Genomic DNA, 23,763 nt, shown 5'->3' on the forward strand with positions numbered 1-23,763 from the left:
ATAAAACAACCCTTTCCCCACATGCTATGATCATGCCTACTAAAATGTGTTTTTTGCCAAGTGAGTAACAGAAGTTTGACATTGGAACGATTGCTAGAAAAGTGCTGGGCTCCCCTCTGTTGGAGGCATTCAAACAGAGCTGTGTTAGGATGTAGGAATTTTGAGAAGTGTCAACCCATTTGGAAGACATCAACTCTACACAGAAACTCTTAGTTTAAAATAAAGGTTCAAACCCCCCTCCCCCCCACACCCAATCTGTTTCACTTTCATCCTGATAGTTTTCTGGAAGTACTTAAAATTTTGGCAGTTTTCCCTGGGCCTGTTTTAGGGTTCTTATATATTTTATTCAGCATTATGTTTATATGGATCCATAGGCTTTTCTTTTTATTGTTTTCTGTTCTATACTTAATGTAAGTCAGCCAGATCTGTTCTGAAACCAGGTGGCCTCTAAATCTTCTAATAACAAGACAACAAAAATAATGTTGGAGGGTAGGAATGGATAATGACGAGGCCAGACTCACATAGGCAGCTAACAAGTATATAAAACCTGTTTGTTGCTTCACAAGCTTAGTGAATAGTGTATTTACAAGAATTTTGGGGCCAAACATTTGTGCATATCTATCTGTCTGTCTATCTGTGATCTGGCATAAATATGTTCACTAATAAACCAAACTATGCAATTTGCAAACAGATCTTAACTAAAAGATGTAAATTTCTACTTTATAATACAAAATGGATAGCTGCTTGTTTGTAACCCCTACCAAACTTATCTTCAGTATAGAATGCTAACAACTTCTCTCTGTAACACACACCTGAAAAGTTATCCAGCCCTTAATCTCTTGCTTTGCCACCTATCTATATTCCCAAGAGCCAATTTTTCCTTTCTGCTCATTCTTGCAGGTTCCTTCTTTGGCTTCAGCTGTCACAGGTTCCTTCCTAGTTTTTCTCCTTGGCCAAAGATGGTCTGACTCTTGGCTCTCCCAGGCAGCCTCCCTTATGCTTCATGCCCTGTCCCTCCAGCAGCATCTCACACCAAGCCTAGAAGAAGACACTCCACCCATTCATCCTCATTACCTGCTCTAGCTTCTTTTAGTCTTCTTTATTTCAAAACCGCTGTGCCAGTTTGCAGATAATTGTAAGGAGTTTAAACTTTATTTTGTTTCCACCTGTAATTGTCCACATTCCTGAAGCTTGATTTAGACTTGCAACTGTATGTAGGCGTTGACATCTACCTACGTTGATTGATGAGGGACTGATGCAGGTTGCAGATGGCTGTAGATGCGCCGATGTGCACACCTCCCAAATCTCAACTATTGAGTTGTGTGGAGATTCGCATCCTGCATGTTAATTAATTGACCCGACTAGCTGTTGGGAGGTGGCCAGCACATTCCAATGACAAAAAGGAGCAACTAGAGCCGTGATGGTGAATCTATGGCATGTGTGCCAGAGGTGGCATGCAGAGCCCTCTCTGTGGGCACATGTGCCATTGCCAGTTGCTCTTCTGGTTTCTGGCGTGTGTATGTGCACTGGCCAGCTGATCTTCATGTGTGCTGGATCCCTAGAAACCCGAAGACCAGCTGGCTGGTGTTGTGCGTGCACGTGCCGGACTCCCGGTCTTCGGTTTTCTGGCGCTCTGACATCCGCGACCATCTGGCCGGCATGCATGCTCATGCCAGAAACCACAAGGCCAGTGGCTGCCATGAGCATGTGCACTGGGCAGCTGGTCTTTGAGTTTCCAGAGCTGCAGTGCCTGTGCACATGCACACGTGTTCCAGTTTGGGCACTCAGTGCCGAAAAGGTTCGCCATCACTGAGCAAGAGAGTTTAAATATATACTATATTGCCAAAAGTATTCGCTCACCTGCCTTTACTCGCATATGAACTTACTGTACGTGACATCCCATTCCTAATCTATAGGGTTCAATATGACATCGGTCCAGCCTTTGCAGCTATAACAGCTTCAACTCTTCTGGGAAGGCTGTCCACAAGGTTAAGGAGTGTGTTTATGGGGATTTTTGACCATTCTTCCAGAAGCGCATTTGTGAGGTCACACACTGATGTTGGACGAGTTTACATGGCCTACCACTTCGTGGCGGAGTTGCTGTCATTCCCAAACACTTCCATGTTCTTATAATACAGCTGACAGTTGACTGTGGAATATTTAGGAGCGAGGAAATTTCACGTCTGGATTTGTTGCACAGGTGGCATCCACAGGTGGAATTCCATGCTGGAATTCACTGAGCTCCTGAGAGTGACCCATTCTTTCACAAATGTTTGTAAAAACAGTCTGCATGCCTAGGTACTTGATTTTATACATCTGTGGCCATGTAAGTGATTGGAACACCTGATTCTGATTATTTGGATGGGTGAGCGAATACTTTTGGCAATATAGTGTAAATGCAGCAGCTATGCAACTGTCTCTGAGTGACAGATTCATACGTTCCCTGACATGCAATGATGCGGAAGGCTTAAGCTATGCACTGACAGAGTGCTACAGGGAGGGAGGGAGGGAGGGAGGGAGAGAGAGAGACACACACAGAAAGACAGAGAGACAGAGAGACAGAGAGACAGAGAGAGAATTAACCTTGGCAGTTGTGCATAGCATTTTTCTGTTTCAACATAGTCACCCTCATAATAATTGATAAGGAAGACTAGAATGGTGATAGGCACTTGGACGCACTCTCAAAACACCTGGAGTAACACCTGAGCCTTATTGACATTGATAAAATCACCCTCAGTCAATTGCAAAAGATAGCTTTCCTTGGAACAGCTTACATCCTGTGATGATACTTTAACACCACCATACAACATCTGCCTATCCCAGATCCTTGGGAAGGACTCAGTAGCTGGGCAAAAGTGTCACTTCCTGTCTAGATATACTGCTGCCTGTGCAACCAACAATAATAAATGAAACAAATAGGCAACTCTACCTTTAGCGCTTTTAAAGATCAAGATCCGTTCTGTGAATTGGGCATGGATCCGGTACAGCATTTCAAAGGAAGTGTGCGGCATTCTTGATCACTCACATGCGTTGGCGGCTTTCGAATGAAGCAATTATGCCCCGATTAATGATGTGACATTTCATTCGTGGGTCAGAGGCAACTGGACTGATGAGTTTGGAATGCCATTATGGGGCACATCCAAATTGTTTATTGTTTGTTGGCCCTAGTAAATAAGCTGCAACTGAGTCCCTGCAGGACAGAAAATTTGACAAGGATTTATTTATTTTTAGTTTTTTTAATCCAACTTTGCATGTCGAACGTAAATAAATGGATGCAATTAGGGTCACAAATGGGTTATTAACTTAGCAATTTTGTTTTCAATATATCAACAAGGACAGCAGGTTAGGAGACTGACAGGTCTAATTAATCTAGCACAGTTCTTCCATGAAAGCCGCATTGCCAATGAATGGGGTCCAGTGAAGAACACTGCAGTCTTTTAAGTGGTTATCGTTGGGCATCAAAATTGCACAATGCCTGAGAGCCTTGTGGTCCTGATACCTTTTTTCTTCTATTTTCAGGTGAGCGGGGCCCAAAGGGAGAGAAAGGCGAGAAGGGAGACCAAGCTGGCGAAGCAGGTATATCTTAAATTTCTTTCTTTCTTTCTTTCTTTTTTTGCCTTAGATTTTCATGGGTGTAAGTTAGTCCTCAACTTACAACCGCAGTTGAGGCCAGAATTGGCTAGGCAAGGTGATTGTTAACCAGCACCCAATTTTACAACTTTTATGCTGTGGTTGTTATGTTAATCGTGTGGTTGTTAAGCAAATCTGGCTTCCCCCACTGACTTGCTTGTTGCAAATTGGCTGGGTTGGTCACAAGTAGCGATCACGTACCATATTTTTTGGTGTATAAGATGCACCAGAGTATAAGACCCAGCAAGGTTTTGCAGAGAAAATTAAAAAAAAAGGTTTTGCACTCTGCAGACCTCCCCAAAACAGCCAGTTTTTCATGAAAGCGGGCCCGTTTCCCCCCCCCCAAAAGGGCATGCATAGCCCTTAGGAGGCTTGTAGAGTGCTCCTGGGAGGAGTGGGGGTGGGGCCAAAAATGAGCAAAAAATGGCCCATTTTCGCATGGAAACGCTTTTTGTCAAAAAGAGGGCATTGATAGCGTTTAGGAGGCTTATAGAGTGCTCATGGGGCAAATTGAGCAAAAAACAGCTTGTTATTAGCTCATTTCCGCCCTCCCCCAGCCTCCAGGAGCATTCTGAAAGCCTCCTGCAAAGAGTCGAGGTGGCGCAGTGGTTAAATGCAGTACTGCAGGCTAATTCAGCTGACTGCAGTTCTGCAGTTCGGCTGTTCAAATCTCACTGGCTCAGGGTTGACTCAGCCTTCCATCCTTCCAAGGTGGGTAAAATGAGGACCCGGATTGTTGTTGGGGGCGATTTGCTGACTCTGTAAACCGCTTAGAGAGGGCTGAAAGCCCTATGAAGCGGTATATGTCTAACTGCTATTGCTATTGCTATTAAGCTACGCATGGCCATTTTGGTGAAGGGGCGGAGTTTTGGGAGGCAAAAAATGCTGTATTCAGGTGTACAAGATGCAGCCAGATTTTCAGTCTCTTTTTTGAGGGAAAAAGGTGTGTCTTATACTCGGTAAAATACGGTAACCCTGGGATGTTTCAATTATTATAAATATATCCTGGTTGCCACACACATAAAGAGAGAGGTGCACCAGAATGTCTCCTTCCTGCCTTCCTGACAGGATTAACTCTGTAAAGTGGGAAAAAGAAAAGGCTGTTGGAAGAAGATTCTTCTAACAGCCGGTTCGCCAAACTGCTCAGAAAGTTAACAAACGGTTCTCCTGAACTGATGCGAACTGGCTGAATTCTGATCATTTTTCACACAAGTGGGGTAGTATCCCCATGGTCACGTGATTTATATTAGGATGCTTGGCAACCGACTCACATTTATGAGGGTTGCAGCGATCTAAGATCATGTGATCTCCTTTTGCAACCTTCTGACAAGCAAAGTCAATGGGGAAGCCAGATCCACTTAACAACTGTGTTACTAGTTGAACAACACACTTTTATATTCCTAATGAACACACCACAAGCATCACCACAAGCATTCCTTATACCAGTGTTTCTCAACCTTGGCGACTTTAAGTCCTGTGGACTTTAACTTCCAGAATTGAAGTGCACAGGACTTAAAGTCGCCAAGGTTGAGAAACACTGCCTTATACATTTATTCAAAAACCATGAAACAAGCAAGAACGTGCCAGAGATCTGTTTCTTATTCCTTGCTCAACACTCAGAGGTGGGTATTCAGCAGGTTCTGACCAGTTCTGGAGAACCGGTAGTGGAAATTTTGAGTAGTTTGGGGAACCGGTAAATACCACCTCTGACTGGCCCCGCCCTCATCTATTCTCTGCCTCCCAAGTCCCAGCTGATCAGGAGGAAATGGAGATTTTGCAGTATCCTTCCCCTGCCACGCCCACTAAGCCATGCCCACAGAACCAGTAGTAAAAAAAAATTGAATCCCACCACTTTCAACTCTGAACCATTTGCTAAGCATTCCAGGTAATCTTATGCATGCTTTATTTTCTTTATAATTTTCTTTATTTATTTTATAAAGTGGTCCAATGCCACTTTAAATCTTATTCAGCAGGCAACTTTTACCTCCTCATTTGTGGAAAACAGTCCATAAGTCAAGCCCACTTATTTCATTATGCACTTTCACTAAATTAACCAGTAAATACATTTTATTACATTCATATATTTCTCAATGAGCAACCAAAGGGCAAAATTTGATCTGTATGCTCATTGCCCAGTGTAAAGCTGGACTGCACTTCTGAGATTTGATTGCTGTTATAAGTTGTACTTTTCAAAGCTAATTCTACTTAATACTTTCTCAGCTACATTTAACAAAGTAATCCCTGTCTAGTCTTCCATACACTTTTATTACTTTTCTCTATTGCCAGGAATGGCCTTCTTCCAGTAGTCCAGCACAGATGCAGGCCTCATTAAACACATTACATAGCGGCTTCTTTAAAAATTATATCCATTATTCTAATGTTATTTCATTTATAATTCCTATTCCTGCAGTTTTGCCATTTCTAACAGCATTTATGCCATCCTTTTCAACATATTTGTTGACTGTTTATAGCATTTTTCCCCCATTGTACTCTTTAACATCATTACAATCACCATACTAATCTCTAAAATATTATTTCCAGGACTGTTTCGCTTCAATTTCATCCCAAATTATTTCATCACTTTTATTTTGAATTCCATTCTTTCTGGTGAATATTCCTTATTTAGCTTTTTTCACCCACTTAAAAAGCAATTTTTATTTTATAATTGTTCTGAATTTTCTCTTCTTCTTAACCTTAATGTTGTTCTCTTTGATTATGTTCTTTGCAATTATTTTTTCTTTCCTGGATACATTGTGTATTTGAAACAAATTATCTTCTCCTAAGTACATACACACAGCAGCCACCATTCTCATTCATTCTTAGATCACTAAAGGTTCCCAATCAGTTTTTCTGACTTTTGTGATCTCACTTCCATTCATGTCACGTAGCATAATATTTTTTCCTCACATTCATTCTGAACATAGAACAATTTTCCCTTGAAGTTCATCTCTGTTACATTGTTTATTTGCTTTCAATTTTAAAAATATAAACATTCCATCTTTCCATAAGCAGTGTGTCTCCTGGGTACAAGTATTTATATGCAACTTTCTTCCCTAAATTATAATATATTGAATATTTGGAACATTATAAAACGCTATATTTCCTTCTTAACATATATTCTAATAAAAATACAACAATAGCATTAAGCATTATTATTTTCATAATATTGGTACTAACAATTGTCATTTAACATCTCTATTTTGATATATTTTCAATTCTTCTTTTAACCTTCTTCTATTTCCAATTTCCTTTTTTATTCTCTAACCATTGATAGAACACTTCCCATATCATATAATAATCAGTTTGTTCCTTCTCCTTAATTGCCAATGTTAATCTACTCATTTCTGCACATTCTAATATTTTCCTAATCGCCTTCTCGTCAGTAGGAATCTCCTTGTTACATTATTTTTTGTACACCAGCCAGACTCACGTATGTGAGATGGTTGATTATATAAATGTGATAAATAAAAATATATACCATATTTTTTGGATTATAAGATGCACTGGAGTATAAGACACACCAAGATTTTAAAGAGGTAATTTTTTTTAAAAAAGCTTTTGCCCTCCCTGGCCACCAGGAGCACTTTGCAGATAAATTTGTGTAAATAAGTAGATGGCAGACTTTTTCAAGACTATAAAAGAACACTGCCTGATTTTAAAAAAGGGAGGAAGAGCTCCAAGAATTGAACCCCGTCACTAATGTATATTTTATACACACTACATTATATAATGCCATAATCATAGTGCTATGCAAAGGATTGATTGATTTAATAATTTTTGATGCCCAGCTATCACATAGAGTAGGTTTTCTTTAGAATTGTGGTACAGAAATATAAATATTTAACATCCAATAATAATAATTACAATCTAGACAAAAATCAACAATTTAAAAATAAAGCAACACATAAAAATAATTTCCCCAACACTCCTAAACTCCTAGGATTTAAATAATAATTTTGAATTCAGCCAATATTCATAAGGGAGGAGGAATATTCATAAGGGAGGAGGAGACTGTTTCTCCAGTAAATTTTCTGATCAAGGCTCTTCCTGGACAGGTTGCAATTGCTACTGTTGTGTTGTGGTGCAGCAAGATATCAGACGTTGCTTCTCGCGGGTCAAAGGCTCTCATTATGTATTTTTGCTTGTTCTCTACTCCCCGCCCATCCAGTTGGATCCCAAAACCACCTACAGTAATAGCATGGCCCTTCCCTTGAACTTTGTTTTTTTCAAGTCAGATCCGCTGAGCCACCAGAGTGGAGCAGCAGTCCAAAACTGAAGGGATTTACAATAGCAATAGCAATAACAATAGCAGTTAGACTTATATACCGCTTCATAGGGCTTTCAGCCCTCTCTAAGCAGTTTACAGAGTCGGCATATTGCCCCCACAATCTGGGACCTCATTTTACCCACCTCGGAAGGATGGAAGGCTGAGTCAACCTTTGAGCCGGTGAGATTTGAACCACCGAACTGCAGACCTAGCAGTCAGCTGAAGTGGCTGCAGTACTGCACCCTAACCATTGCGCCACCTCAGCTCTTGTGTGGCTAAAATGGGATTGAATGGCTTGGAATTAAGTTTTTAGTAACTTGTCTGCTATAGTCCAGACGGCAGGAACAAAACCAGTAATTAAAACTAGAAGGAGAGAGGTTTAAGACGGGAGGAACTTCATGAATGTACGATGGAACAAGCTTCTGCATTAAGTGGGGAATTTTGCTTTGCTTGAAGTCCATAAGTGACAGGTGGACTGTCCCCGGTGACAGGTGAGGCTGGTGAGGTTGAGTTGAGTCGGAGGTTCGAAAAAGTCACCTCTGAAATCCCTTCCAACTTGATGATTCTGTAGTTTTATGTTACTCTATATCAGGGGTATCAAACTCGATTTCATTGAGGGCCGCAACAGGGTTGTGTTTGACCTTGGGGGTGGAGTGGGGGGAGCATGGCCAGGGAGGGCATGGTGAGCTCAACGTCACTCATATCAGTGCTTATGGTGGCCGAAGCTCGTATTTCTCTCGGAGCAGTGGATGTGTGATCTTGGTCTGAGGGGTAATGAGATCATACCCCTGTCGTGGTCAGACCATTACCTACTGAGGCTTGACTTCCGGAGGCCAAACCCCCACCGTAGGGAGGAGGAACCGACCAGGTGGTTCCGCCTCAGGCGACTTATGGACCCTTTGAGGTTCCAGACGGAGCTTGGGGTTATTCCTGATACCCTCGCCCACAGTTCGGCGGAGACTCTGGCTGCCGCCTGGCATTCGGCGGCGTCGGAGTCTCTCGACCGGATTGCGCCACTACGGCCCCTCCGGGTCAGTGGATCCCGGAGAGCTCCCTGGTTTACCGAGGAACTCCGGGAGAAGAAACGCCGGAGGAGATGCCTAGAGCACCAGTGGAGGTCCGATAGGTCCGAGGCAAACCGAGCACTCTTAACTACCTGCACCAAGGACTATGTCCGAGCATTAAGAACTGCAAAAAGATCATATATTTCTTCCTTGGTTGCGTCCGCCGAGTCACGCCCAGCCGCCCTGTTCAGGATAACCCGCTCCCTCCTTAATAGGAGGGATGCGGGAGACCCCTTGCAGGGTAGGGCTGAGGATTATGCTCAATTCTTGGCGGACAAAGTAGCTCGGTTTCGATCGGACTTGGACTCCACCGCAGTAGATCCAGCTGAGACACAGGAGGATCATTTGCCACATCAGTTCTGGGTTGAGTTCCAGGAAGTTGCCTCTGGGGATGTGGACAAGGCCATCCGAGCTGTAAGTGCCTCCACTTGTATTCTGGACCCGTGTCCCTCCTGGCTGGTGGCTAACAGCAGGGAGGTGACACATGGCTGGATCCAGGCGGTTGTCACCGCCTCCCTTCGGGAGGGGCACTTCCCCGCCGTACTCAAAACGGCGGTGGTGAGACCCCTCCTAAAGAAACCATCGTTAGATCCAGCCATCTTAAACAACTTTCGTCCTGTCTCCAACCTTCCCTTTATCGGGAAGGTTGTTGAGAAGGTGGTGGCCTTTCAGCTTCGACGGGCCTTGGAGGAAGCTAGCTATCTTGACCCCTTCCAGTCCGGCTTCAGACCCGGTTACAGCACAGAAACCGCTTTGGTCGCATTGACCGATGATCTCTGGAGGGCCAGAGATGGAGGCTATGCGTCCATCCTGGTTCTCCTTGACCTCTCAGCGGCTTTCGATACCATCGACCATGGTATCCTTCTGCGACGACTGCGGGAGGTGGGAGTGGGAGGCACTGTTTTGCGGTGGTTCTCCTCCTACCTCTCGGACAGGTCGCAGTCGGTGTTAGTGGGGGGGCAGAGATCGTCCCTGAGGCCCCTAACATGTGGAGTACCTCAGGGTTCGGTCCTATCCCCCCTACTATTTAACATATACATGAAACCGCTGGGCGAGATCATTCGGAGGCACGGGATAAAATACCATCAATATGCGGACGATACACAATTGTATCTGTCCGCCCCGTGCCAACTCAATGAAGCGGTGGACGTGATGAACCGGGGTCTGGAGGCCGTTAAGGACTGGATGAGTGCTAGCAAACTGGTGCTCAACCCGGATAAGACCGAGTGGCTGTTGTGTTTCCCCCCCAATAATTTGGCTAATACACCAACGCTTAGGCTGGGGGGTCAAATTCTACACCCCTCAGATAGGGTCCGCAACTTAGGAGTCCTCCTGGATCCACAGCTGACTTTTGATCACCAGCTGTCAGCTGTGACCAGGGGGGCATTTGCCCAGGTTCGCCTGGTCCGCCAGTTGCGGCCCTACCTAGATCGGGGGGCCCTCACAACAGTCACTCGAGCCCTTGTGATCTCTAGACTGGAATACTGCAATGGGCTCTACATGGGGTTGCCCCTGAAGTGCATCCGGCGACTACAGCTAGTCCAAAATGCAGCCGCGCGAGTGATAGTGGGCGCACCTCGGTTCGCCCACGTTACACCTGTCCTCCGCGAGCTGCACTGGCTGCCTGTTGGTCTCCGGGTGCGCTTCAGGATAATGATGACCATCTTTAAAGCACTCCATGGTAGTGGATCTGGGTACTTGAGAGACCGCCTTCTGCCGATTACCTCCCTAAATCGACCAATCAGATCGCACAGACTGGGCCTCCTCCGAATTCCATCTGCCAGTCAATGTCGACTGGCGACCACACGGAGGAGAGCCTTTTCTGTTGCTGCCCCGACCCTATGGAACGAGCTCCCCATGGAGATCCGCACCCTCACCACGATCCAGACCTTCCGCGCAGCCCTCAAGATCTGGCTCTCCCAGCAGGCCTGGGGATAGGCTTCCAATTACCCGCCCGAGTGTTTGATTGCTGAATGAAAGTTGTGTTTTATTATTTTTCTTTTGTTCACAAAGTGTTTGTTTTGACCTTGCACTTCCCCTCCCCTGTGGTTGTAAGCCGCCCTGAGTCCCCTCAGGGAAAAGGGCGGCATATAAATCCCAATAAACCTGAAACCTGAAACCTGAAGCGCTCCGCCAGCGAAAACAGATTCCCAAGCTCCGGTTTTGGCTGTGACAGCCTCCTGAAACCCTCTGCCAGTGAAAACAGAGCTCTATATAGATAGATATTCCTCGATATACAGGTAGCCCAGTGGTGGGTTACGACTGGTACGCCCCAGTACGGGCGTACTGGTGCCTGCCGGGAGCACTGGGTACCGTTCCGGTATGGTGCTCCGGAGGGCCCACCCACCCACCCGCCGTCCTTTGTTACATTTGTGTTGCATTTGTGCTGATAAATAAATAAAGGGAGACTACACACACACACACACACACACACACACACCATATATATGTTGCATTTGTGCTGATAAATAAATAAAGGGAGACTAGTATAGATATATTTCAAGCTATTTAGCTCTCATCATCTAGCCATATCCTTACTGGGAATCGCACCTGGGCTGTATTACATATTAGGCAGTTATATTAGCCACTAAGCCACAGGTTCTTCTCCTTTATCAGCTCTCCTCCTTTATCAGCTATGCAACACAAGTGCAACACAAATGTAACAAGACAACATAAAAAAATGGCTTTCTGCCTGGATGGCTCCCAGAGTGAGCCGATAGACAGAAAAGGGAAACAGTATGCTCCCTCCCATATTTGGCCGTATCAGGGGTTGTGACACAATACATATATATTATATATAGAATAGCCTTATTGACAAATAAACACACAACATAGACAGTCCCATACACATACCTCAGGAATTTCAATTCTGGCATTCTAGACTAAGTCCATTTCCTGGGCCTAGTTGACTGGAATGAAAAATGTATTTTTTTTTCCTGGGTGGAGGTGGGGCTGTGAAAATGGAAAGCAGTGCTACTTCTGTGCAGGGATAAATCTTCCACTTCCCTCACAAACACATGGTCCCAATTATCCAAGCCAAGGCTCTCTTTGTACAGCTGCAGCAGTTTGAGATATTGTTTCTTTAAGCACTGCTTAAGTATTTTCCTTATATTTCTCCCCTGGGAAAAATCTGGTTTGCAATAGGCTTTATGCAAACAAACATATATATATAAAAATAACAGAATCCGTGGGGATTCCAATGGGATACACGGAAAGGGGTGGATTAGTGCACTCACTTGTGCAATAAAATGGTTGCTTTCAGGGGGCAATAAGATAGAATGTCAGGAACAGCAGTTACTGCTATGCATTTCTGAGTATGAAAAAAGCCTATTTTCACTTTTAAAAGAACTAAAAAGTTGGAGATATTAAGTGAGTGTGAAAGGAAACTTGGTCTCATCACGTCCTTGTGTCCCATTTCATCCTTCTCATACACCCAGGAGAGATGCAAACATAAGTAGTCCTCACTTAACAATTACTCGTTCAGAGGGAGCTCAAACTTACAACAACACTGAAGAGGGGGTACTTAACAACTGGTCCTTGAAGTCCCAGTGGTCATGTGATCATAAAAGTGCACCGTACTTGGCTGGGAATCTCAGCATCTTGCAGTCATGTGATTGCCATTTGCAACTTTCACTGCCGACTTCCAACAAGAAAAGTCAATGGAGAAACTCCATTGTGTGCAGATTGAATTTACCACTCTATACTCCAGTAGCGAGGATACCCTTGGAATACTGCATCCAGTTCTGGTCGCCATGATAGAAAAAATATGCCAAGGCCCTAGAAAGAGTGCAGAGAAAAGCAGCAAAGTTGATAAGGGATGCAGAGGCTAAAGCATATAATGAACATGTGATCATCATCGTCTTCTTCTTCTTTTAATGACCCCCATAATCCCTTGCGGGGTGGAGTCTGGGCAACTGAATGGAGCTACTGTATTTTTGGAGTATAAGACGGACCTTTTTCCCTCAAAAAAGAGGCTGAAAATCTGGGTGCGTCTTATACACTGAATATAGCATTTCTTTGCCTCCCGAAACCCTGCCCCTGCATCAAAATGGCATAGCCTTTAGGAGGCTTTCAGAGAACCCCTGGGGGCTGGGGAGAGCAGAAATGAGCAAAAAACGGCCCGTTCTTTTGCTTAATTTTGCACCCCCGGCCCCCAGGATCAGTCTATAAGCCTCCTAAAGGCTATCCAATCCCTTTTTTTGGAAAAAAAAATAAACGTGGCCTGTTTTCATGAAAAACGGGCCGTTTTGGGGAGGCTTTCAGAGTGGAAAAACTTTTTTTTTAAAAATTACCCCTTTAAAACCCTTGGTGCGTCTTATACTCTGGTGCATCTTATACTCCGAAAAATAAGGTAAGTGTTTACTGGCTAGATGCCCTTCCAGTAGCCAATGCAGAGTTTTCTTCAGTAGATATATTCCCATTATGCCCAGAGAAAGAAATTTCTACCTCTACTTATGTTCAGACTCACAACCTGCTGATTGTGAGGCGAGAGCTCCACCTCTAGACCACCGCACCACTCAATGAACATATGTGACGAATGTTTTTTTTTTAAAAAAAAGCCTAGGCAGAACTTCAGTTACCATGGCCACCATTCTGATTATTATTTTTTTACTGCACTCTATGGACACCCCTGATATGACCCACAGCCATCATAAAACACCTGCAATTGCATAGTTTTCACTTAGGAAATTTGTATACTCCACACTGTGTACATACTGAACATTTTTTAAAGCAATGTGTAGACACTCAACAATAGATCATTAGGTCTTTGGAGCCCATCTAAGCTTGATGTAACTGCAAGGGTTCATGGGATTGGGTTTTATGGGCTTCTAGGAGTAACATTGACAGACAGTCACATCCATGAATAAAGACAGACTGTCAGGCATCTGTTAACAATTCACAGTTCATGCCTCCACTTAACTAGCACTTGAGCTGCGCTTCTAGGAATAGTCAGGGTGGGGGGCCAAGTGGGACACTTCTAAATCCGAACCCTGGTTTTGCTCTGAATTAAATCCATTTGTTATTAGGCCAAAGTGTATTTCCTCCCAGAACATTTTGTAGCCCTGGTTAATATTCCATTCTGGGATGTCTCCACTGTATATATCAGTCTGGAGATAAAACTGCATAAAACTGCTGTTCTGGCCAGTGAAATATCCCACTAGGAATACAGTTGTCTACACCCCACAGCTAAAGCCTGCGGATATGACTCTGGAGTAAAGCTGTTGCCAAAGCAGCAACTCCTCGAGACCATAAGATATTGTTATAGTATGTTTCCAACTGCTATCATTTAGAAGAAAGCATCTGGCAGGAACAGCCAATGGCGACAGCTTATTGGGCCGAATCTGGAGGAAATGTAGAAAAGGCTTGGTTATTTCCCATGCCCCTTCAGTTGGAAAAGGATGCTGGGAAAAGGTGAATTGTCTTGTCACTTCTGTTCAGTTGAACAATCTCATAGATTTATTGTTTGACAGAGTAACAGGTAGTCCTCAATTTAAAACCATAATTGACCCAGGAATTATGGTTGTAATTGGTGGTGTGTCACACTCCAGTGTCCCGCATAAGAAAAGCCAGCAACACAAGTTGATGTTACACTGTTTATCAAGAAACGCGGACCAGCACGAAGCGACCATCCAAAAGGAATAAAAGTTTATGATACTGTGGTTAGCTCACCCACCTCTTATATTGTGCCGCACCTCCCTTGGGTGCACATCCAGTGGTGGGTTCCTACCAGTTTGGCTAAACCAGTAGTGGTTTGGTGGCCTGGGTCACTGGAACCGGCAGCGACCCAGGCGTGCCACGCCCCCAATTGGTTTTCTGGGCAGCGCCATAGGTGCTGCATCTTGTTTTTCGCTTCTGTGCTTGCGGAGAAAATTTTTATTGCACTGTGCATGGATGCACAGCGGGCATGCATAGTAGGCATGAAGCACACACATGCGTACGCAGCCTGCGCACAAGCGAACCAGCAGTAGTGCCTGCCAGAACCCACCCCTGGGTACATCCCACCACTCCCACCGACTGCTTCCTGCTAATAGAGCCTCTGCAGTCCAGCCACACTCCTAGCTGCCCATCCTGGCTTACCCTGCCCAATCTCCTGCAGGATGCTGCAAATTGTAAATGCAAGTTGGTTGCCAAGTGCCCAAAATACATCCATGTGACCCATGGGGAAGGGGGTGTTTTCAGCCATTGGAACTCCAGAGCAGGGTTGTAAATACTTATTTGAAGGTCCATCATAACCTTTAATGGTCTCTAAGCAATATGTGGTAAGTGAGGACTACTGGTAAGGGGAGATTCTCAAACACATCACCTTCAGATGTGAAGAAAAGATGGATATGCATGTAAGAACAGATACATTGGTTATGAATTGTGCAAAGAATCACTTCAATTGATTGCATTGAACCACAGGACAGTTTTGATTATTTCTTTAATGTGGTGCTTAAAATACTTAACGGTGTTTCTACAATATTTCACCAGAACAGATATGGGGGCTTTACACATTACACCAGGATCGGTAAGAATAGGCAGAAAAGCTTGTAGCAAAAAATCATTTTGAATCCCATATATGACATCTTTATTTACTTCCCTGATTCACGACTGCACAGCTCTTACTTTGGAAGAGGGAATTATCCGCTTGATGAATGGCTCTGGTCCTCATGAAGGACGAGTGGAAGTCTTTCACGATCGACACTGGGGAACTGTGTGCGACGATGGATGGGACAAGAAAGATGGGGATGTGGTGTGTCGGATGCTGGGTTTCCAAGGCGTTGAAGAGATTTACAGAATGGCTGTATTTGGACAAGGTAAGAAAATAAATACATCCCTGAGATTAAATAAGAACTCACTCCAGGAAACCGATCTAAACCATTTAGTGTAAAGGTGTTAACGCAAATAAAACAAATAGTTTGTGATGACTTTATTGTAGGATGTTTATCAAACTTGGTTCAGGCGTTGTTTCAACTCCTACCCTCATAGCACTGCACACCAAAACAACTAGACACAAGAACAGTTTTTCCCCCAAACGCCATCACTCTGCTAAACAAATAATTCCCTCAACACTGTCAAACTATTTACTAAGGCTGCATTACTGTCACTATTAGTCTTCTCATCGCTCCTATCACCCATCTCCTCCCACTTATGATTGCAGAACTGTAACTTTGTTGCTTGTATCCTTATGATTTATATTGATATTGATTGTTTCCCGATCGCTTATTTGTACCCTATGACTACCACTAAGTGTTGTATCATATGATTCTCGATGAATGTATACTATTTTATTTTTCTTTATGTACACTGAGAGCATATGCACCAAAGACAAATTTCTTGGCCAATAAAGAATTCTATTCTATTCTATTCTATTCTATTCTATTCTATTCTATTCTATTCTATTCTATTCTATTCTATTCTATTCTGTGACAACTTGGATGAATTTCACTAGACTCAGAGGGGGAAAAATCTTTTCCTAAGGGACTAAGAAACAAAAAATCTAAAGAACTCAGTCATCTAATCCTGCCTCATTGCTGTTTTTTGGAAGCAGGTTTTCCAAGATCCAGTGCTAAGGGTGGGGCTTGTTATCTGATGCCCAGAAGCCCCATTCCGCTTGCTCAGGGGTTCTGGAAATTTATAATTGTTATTCCTTAATGTTTAGGTTTTGCAACCTGAAGAGTTCCACACTTCCATTCATTTTCTTGGAGAAAAAATTCCCATGAATATGATGCCTGTGACCTACCAGATAAGGTTGTTTGTTAGGATAAATCCAGGATCATAAAAAGATAAAAAAAAGATAGTGATTTTATAGAAATATCCATGTAGGATTGTTTGGCAACAATACAGAAGTAGTTTTCTATTATCTTCTGGGATGTTTTTCAACTTCTCTGCCCCTAAGAGGTCATAGAAGACCTATCCAAGTATTAACTAGGTCCAATTCTGCTTAGCCTTTTGAGCTCAGAATTGTTTAGTTGTTGGCTCCAAAACATAACTCTGGGAAATAGTTTGAACATTTCAGAGTGTGTAAGAAGTGCCAATTCAATCTCCAATTAAAGGGAATTCATCAGGATTAGAAAGAACCTCCATGACTGAGTCCATTCAACACATTAATCTTATTGGACTAATAAAACTAGACTGCTCTAATCTGGAGGACCACCAGAAGACAGTAGAGAAGCAAATAATTCAGTTCCTTGGTTGACGTCAACTGAATCCCTGAGTTTTTCCATTCCAGATCTGCAACCTTAACAAAAAGCAGGCGCAAGGGCAGCCTCTTCCTGCCAGCTTTATCAGATAGACCAAATAGGAAAAAGTTAGGCTAATTCTGCTTTATTGTAAAGCTACATTAGCAGAATGTTGTAAGTTTGAGAGTATAATTCTCCCACCCAATATTCTTTACAGCCCAAGAAACTAGAGAGAGCCCCTTCTGAACCTCTTGTCCTACCTAACACTATCCAGCTGCTCACTATACTCTTATCTGACCATCTGTGGCAGAGGTGTCAAACTCATGTCATCATGGTGGTGTCACGTGATGTATCAAGGATTTTTTCCCTTCGCTAAATCGGGCATGGGTGTAGCCAGCATGAGATGCATCCAGCTCACAGGCTGGGAGTTTCACAATCTTGGTTTATGGAGATTCTCAACCATCCAGGTCATGGTTGTCCCAAAGATGCTTTTTCAAGAGGCAATTGGACCAGAAAGTCCAGTTACTTCTTGAAAAAGCACCTTTGAGATCTGTTATCTGACCGTTCCCTCTTCACCCCATCTCTTCACCCCGTCTCCCAACTTCTATTCCAGATGCTATTATACTTCCCTGCTGCCCATTTCTTGCTCTGATCTTCACAAAATCTCACCCCTACAGCTACCAAATCTGGACTAGAAAAGTTCTGATGAGGTTTCCCCCCCCCCAGTCCATATTTCATGGCAGCTAAGAATTTGAGTTAGAGTTTTGGTATCTCTTTGCTATGTTGTCTTGTAGGCATCCAGATTTTTGCAGCCCCAACAATTTTGTAGCACAATTGCAGGGTCAAAAGAATAATAGGATAATAGTAATAGAATGAAGGATGAAGCAAAGACGGGGAAAATTCTCATGCTACTATCACATCTGTGCACCCCTACACTTACAAGAGGAGCTCTTAGAGTCTCTGTGGTTTTTTGATGGATTGCTCTTAATTGCTATCTACTTTTTTTCACTTTTCTCCTTCCTGAATGAAGAAATGTGAGGGGAGGAGAATAAGCTTATAGTATCATGTCTATTAGCATGATTTTCTTGATCACTGACGTCCGATGATGGATATGGCAGAAGAAGAAGAAGAAGAAGAAGAAGAAGAAGAAGAAGAAGAAGAAGAAGAAGAAGAAGAAGAAGAAGAAGAAGAAGAAGAAGAAGAAGAAGACCCCCCTGGGGGGTCAAATTATACGCCCCTCAGACAGGGTTCGCAACTTGGGAGTCCTCCTGGACCCACAGCTGACCTTTGAACATCATTTGTCAGCTGTGACCAGGGGGGCATTTGCCCAGGTTCGCCTGGTACACCAGTTGCGTCCCTACCTGAACCGGGAGGCCCTCACAACAGTCACTCGTGCCCTTGTGACCTCTAGGCTGGAATATTGCAATGTGCTCTACATGGGGCTGCCCTTGAAGAGCATTCGGTGACTCCAGCTAGTCCAGAATGCGGCTGCGCGAGCGATAGTGGGTGCACCCCGGTTCACCCACGTAACACCTATCCTCCGCGAGCTGCGCTGGCTACCTGTTGATCTCCGGGTGCGCTTCAAGGTGCTACTTATCACCTATAAAGCCCTTCATGGTAGTGGGCCTGGGTACTTGAGAGACCGCCTACTGCCAATTACCTCCACCAGACCGATTCGATCGCATCGATTAGGCCTCCTCCGAATTCCATCTTCCAGCCAGTGCAAACTGGCAACTACCCGGAGGAGAGCCTTCTCGGTGGCTGCTCCGTCCCTTTGGAACGAACTCCCCGTGGAGATTCGGACCCTCACCACCCTCCAATCCTTCCGCGCTGCTGTAAAGATCTGGCTGTCCCGGCTGGCCTGGGGTTAAGATTATAGCCCCACTCGAATTGTGCGATTGTTGTGTTTTTCTTTTTTTAACATGCTGTATTGTCTATTGTTTGTTGTTTCCCCTTCCCTTTTGAATTGTGAGCCGCCCTGAGTCCCCTTAGGGAAAAGGGCGGCATACAAATAAAGGCAAAAGCAAAAAAAAAAAAAAAAAAAGATGATGATGATGAAGAAGATCACGTCTATGGAGATTCTCAGTCATCCAGGTCATGGTTGTCCCAAAGGTGCTTTTTTCAAGAGGCCACTGGACTTCCTGGTTTTTCTTTGAAGACTTCAGCTCTTGGATGAGCTGAAGAAAAACCAGAAACTCCAGTTGCCTCTTGAAAAAAGCACCTTTGGGACTTACAGTATCATATACAGCCGGCAAAGATCTCCTGATCAAAGAAACACAGGACACAATTCACTCTGCTGCCTTCTAGCTGTCATTTGGTGTGCTCAGCTCAGCTCAGTTCAGATGACAGTTTTGCTTTGGAAGAGAGCTTTAATTATTCCCCCGCTATAAAAACTTCCTGTTAATAAAAGTTTCATTCCAAACCTGGCATGTTTAAGGCATTCACAAATTACTTTATTTTTGTAAGTTAAGGAAAACAAGACACTTGAGATTGTAAGTCTATTGCACAACTCCAAACGTCACTGTAGTGATGCTCCAATATTACTCATGTTTTTCCTCCCCCCAAATGTTCCAGGTTATGAGAAACAGGAACTGGGGAAAATTTTACAAGTTCCCAGATTTAGATGAAGGTCTGTCATAAATGTTTAGCTGCATGCAGAGGTTTTCCCTGTGGTGCCTTTCTAACTGATGGCCTGGCACTGCACATGTGTTTGTGGGGATCAAGAGGCTACCCATGCACTCTTTCCAGAAAGAAAGGGGGCACAAGAGGTGTTGGAGGAAAATTGTTCCAAACCAACCTTATCCCTTGTGATGGAAAAGGAGATGTTCCAGTTGGACCCAAAGCATAAAGCAATGTTATCATCATCCCACCAGTTTTTATTTCTTTCTCTTTTTTTTAGAGGAGGAAAACGTTCTTATTCGCACATTTTCAATATTCACGTGACCAGCTTATAGAAATATGTTTAGGGATGTGATCTATCTCCAGCCATTTTACAATTTTCAACCAGAATATGTACTTGCATAGGAAAGCAAATCAACCCCCACCCCACCCCATGGATGCATTCACAGAACATGCTTAATCACGACAGAGAAAGAGCTGGTATATATATTTGCATGACCTGCTAAGTTTGGTTCATTTTAACTTTACTTAGGTTTTGTGTGGCTTAGCCTATTGTTTAAACTCAACCTTTTTAACTGGTTTATAGTTCAATGGATTATGCAAGTCATAAAAATTAAATAGGTTGTTGGATAATCAGGAAAGAGATGGATGGATGGATGGATGGATGGATGGATGGATAGATAGTTTTAGTTTTTTTTTTAGTTTTATTGCAAATTTATATGCCGCCCTTTTCCCTGAGGGGACTCAGGGCGGCTTACAACAATAAAGGGAAGGGAGTGCAAGACAAGACTTAAAAAGAAAGGAAACGTGATTGAAAGGAAATTGGTCATAAAAACACAACATTCACTCAACATTCGGGCGGGGTGAGAGTAATCCTATCCCCAGGCCTGACGGGATAGCCAGTTCTTAAGGGCTGTGCGGAAGGCCTGGACTGTGGTGAGGGTACGGATCTCCACGGGGAGGTTGTTCCATAATGTCGGAGCTGCAACTGAGAAGGCTCTCCTCCGCGTAGTCGCCAGTCGGCACTGACTGGCGGATGGAATTCGGAGGAGGCCTACTCTGTGCGATCTGATGGGACGCAGGGAGGTAATTGGCAGGAGGCGGTCTCTCAAATAGTCAGATCCACTACCATGGAGCGCTTTATAGGTGGTGAGTAAGATAGGTGGTGAGTAAGATAAGGTGGTGAGTAGGTAACCTTGAAGTGCACCCGACGATCAACAGGTAGCCAGCGCAGCTCACGGAGGATTGGTGTTATATGGGCGAACCGTGGTGCGCCCATGATTACTCGCGCGGCCGCGTTCTGGACTAGCTGAAGTCGCCGGATGCTCTTCAAGGGCAGCCCCATGTAGAGCACATTGCAGTATTCCAGCCTAGAGATCACAAGGGCTCGAGTGACTGTTGTGAGAGCCTTCCGGTTCAGGTAGGGCCGCAACTGGCGCACCAGACGAACCTGGGCAAATGATAGATAGATAGATAGATAGATAGATAGATAGATAGATAGATAGATAGATAGATAGATAGATAGATAGATAGATAGATAATCTAAATGTCAACACAGAGACTTTTAAGAAGCCTAAAAAGTAAAGCCTAAACATAATTGAGGTACCTGCACTCTCCCTTTGTCTATTAGGGATGGATTGTTAAAATTACAAGAAAGCTGTTATTTAGCTGTTGCTAGTAAACCCGATTAATGTAGTTTTATATCATCTTGATTCCTTCCTGAGAGATACCAATGCTAATTTACTATAACAGAAACTACCAACACTCATACAGCAACAACTTTCTTGAACTAAAGGCTAATTTTAGCATCTCATGGTGCAGAGTTGATCTTTCAGGCAACTTAGAACAGGAAAGGGCTACAGAGGGAAGTATTGGCTGTTCTCCAGCTATTTTTGAAGAAATGTTTCCCAAACTTACAGAATTCTGGTAGATAGATTTCCTATTTTTCTGGATACTTGAACTAGAAGAGGAAACTGGCAAAACGTTTCCTTGTTTTACCGAACTTCCCAGTCCATAAACTTTGCAAGTGGCTCAGTGGTGGGATTCAATTTTTTTTACTGCCAGTTCTATGGGCATGGCTTGGTGGGTATGGCAGTGGAAGGATGGTGTAAAATCCCCATTTCCTCCCGATCAGCTGGGACTCAGGAGGCCGAGAATAGATGGCTAGTCAGAGGTGGTATTTACCGGTTTTCTGAACTCCTCAAAATTTCCACCACCAGTTCTCCAGAACTTATCAGAACCTGCTGAAGACCACCTCTGAACTGGCAGCATCAGAATGCCATGGGTTACACCAAATGACACTGCTTCACTCTTTTTACATGGGATATTTCTCTTCCGATGGCATGTCAGGCAAAGAGAAATAGGGGGAAGCAGCTGCCACATTACTTTCTCACAGCTGTTGAAAATACCAGACAGTTTGAACACCGACTGGTGTACCAGAACACCAATGCCTTTATATAGATAAGGAATCCATGTAAAGCTTAAGGTGTAACTCTCAGAGCAGTCAGGCTTTATATGCCAACATACTTTATTATATAAACCTACCAAAATCTCCATTTGCAGAGTATATTTCAAAACAGCCAGCGGTTTTTATTTTGCAGGACAAGGAGAGTGTTGTTCAAGTTGAGCTTCGCTATCTGTAACTGTAGCAGGAAACAAGGGGACAAAGTGGCATTGATACCATACAGTCTTACCAATCCTCTCACTCCCCCTCTGTCTGAGTGCTGGAGGCCTGGGTATAGTTCCTCCAGATAAAAGGGTCCCATCCAAGCACAGTGGGACAGTGTAATGGAATGTTGTTCAGATTCCCAGCAGCATTGTAGTGCATTCCAGAGGAGCAAGAGACACCACAGTTTAGTTTATGTGAGAGAAAGAGGGTGAAATGGCTCCTCCCCAATAGTTACCAGAGTATATGTAGAAAAGATGTGGAGACTCTAGAAAGAGTGCAGAGAAGAGCAACAAAGATGATTAAGGGACTGGAGGCTAAAACATATGAAGAACGGTTGCAGGAACTGGGTATGTCTAGTTTAATGAAAAGAAGGACTAGGGGAGGCATGATAGCAGTGTTCCAATATCTCAGGGGCGGCCACAAAGAAGAGGGAGTCAAACTATTCTCCAAGGCACCTGAGGGTAGAACAAGAAGCAATGGGTGGAAACTAATCAAGGAGAGAAGCAACTTAGAAGTGAGGAGAAATTTACTGACAGTTAGAACAATTAATCAGTGGAACAGCTTGCCTCCAGAAGTTGTGAATGCCCCAACACTGGAAGTCTTTAAGAAGATGTTGGATAGCCATTTGTCTGAAATGATATAGGGTTTCCTGCCTAGGCAGGGGGTTGGACTAGAAGACCTCCAAGGTCCCTTCCAACTCTGTTATTTTGTATATATTTTATGATGCAAGAAGTCTGCTTTAGTTTTGGCCAGATATCCGTCTGTACGTGAGGAACAGTAAAGATGCCTGTTTAGAAGACTCTTCCTTGCTTTTTGCAACCTGACCCACAGTCTGTTCTTGGATGAGGAGATGCCTGGAATCTGGACAGGCAGAGAAGGAAACCCTTCTTTCCCAGGGACAACGTTTTAACTGAATGGCTCCAGTTTTTACCTTCATACCCAGGGTTAACTGTCCAAAAGAATTTTAAAATCTGCAGTTACAGCTTATGAACCCAAAGCAGGAATAATCAAGGAAATGGTTTTCATTTCACTAAAAGGATAGTTGGAGTTAAAGTTACATAAAACTGCTTGCCTGAGTTGGCCATATGAGCAAAAGAAATAAACAAGGAATAGGATAAGATATAAAACTACTCAAAGCTGAGCTAATAGTGCTTCAAAGAAATAAAACATCACCCCAGGGGTGGGATTCAGCCAGTTCGCACCTATCTGGGAGAACCGGCTGTTAACTTTCTAAGCAGTCCGGAGAACCGGTTGTTGGAAGATATCTCATTTTGTGTTTTTTCCACTTTACAAGGCTAATCCTGTAAGGAAGGCAGCAAGGAAACATTCTGGTGTTGTTTCTAGCCTAATCTT

At 43.7% G+C, this 23,763-nt stretch overlaps 1 protein-coding gene across 1 annotated transcript in view; it reads left to right on the plus strand.

Annotated features, from left to right (window-relative positions):
- SCARA5 (scavenger receptor class A member 5) overlaps positions 1–23,763 on the plus strand; it is a 124,402-nt gene that overhangs the window by 94,639 nt on the left and 6,000 nt on the right. The window contains exons 7-8 of the mRNA XM_087717417.1: positions 3,520–3,576; positions 15,561–15,758. Of these exons, the coding sequence (XP_087573543.1) occupies positions 3,520–3,576; positions 15,561–15,758 (255 nt within the window). The remainder of the gene's footprint in view (positions 1–3,519; positions 3,577–15,560; positions 15,759–23,763) is intronic.

Source organism: Thamnophis sirtalis, unplaced genomic scaffold (genome assembly GCF_051295495.1).
Source record: "Thamnophis sirtalis isolate CommonGarterSnake01/CBP01778 unplaced genomic scaffold, rThaSir2_p1.2 scaffold_6, whole genome shotgun sequence".
In the NCBI taxonomy this organism is placed as follows: Eukaryota; Metazoa; Chordata; class Lepidosauria; order Squamata; family Natricidae; genus Thamnophis; species Thamnophis sirtalis.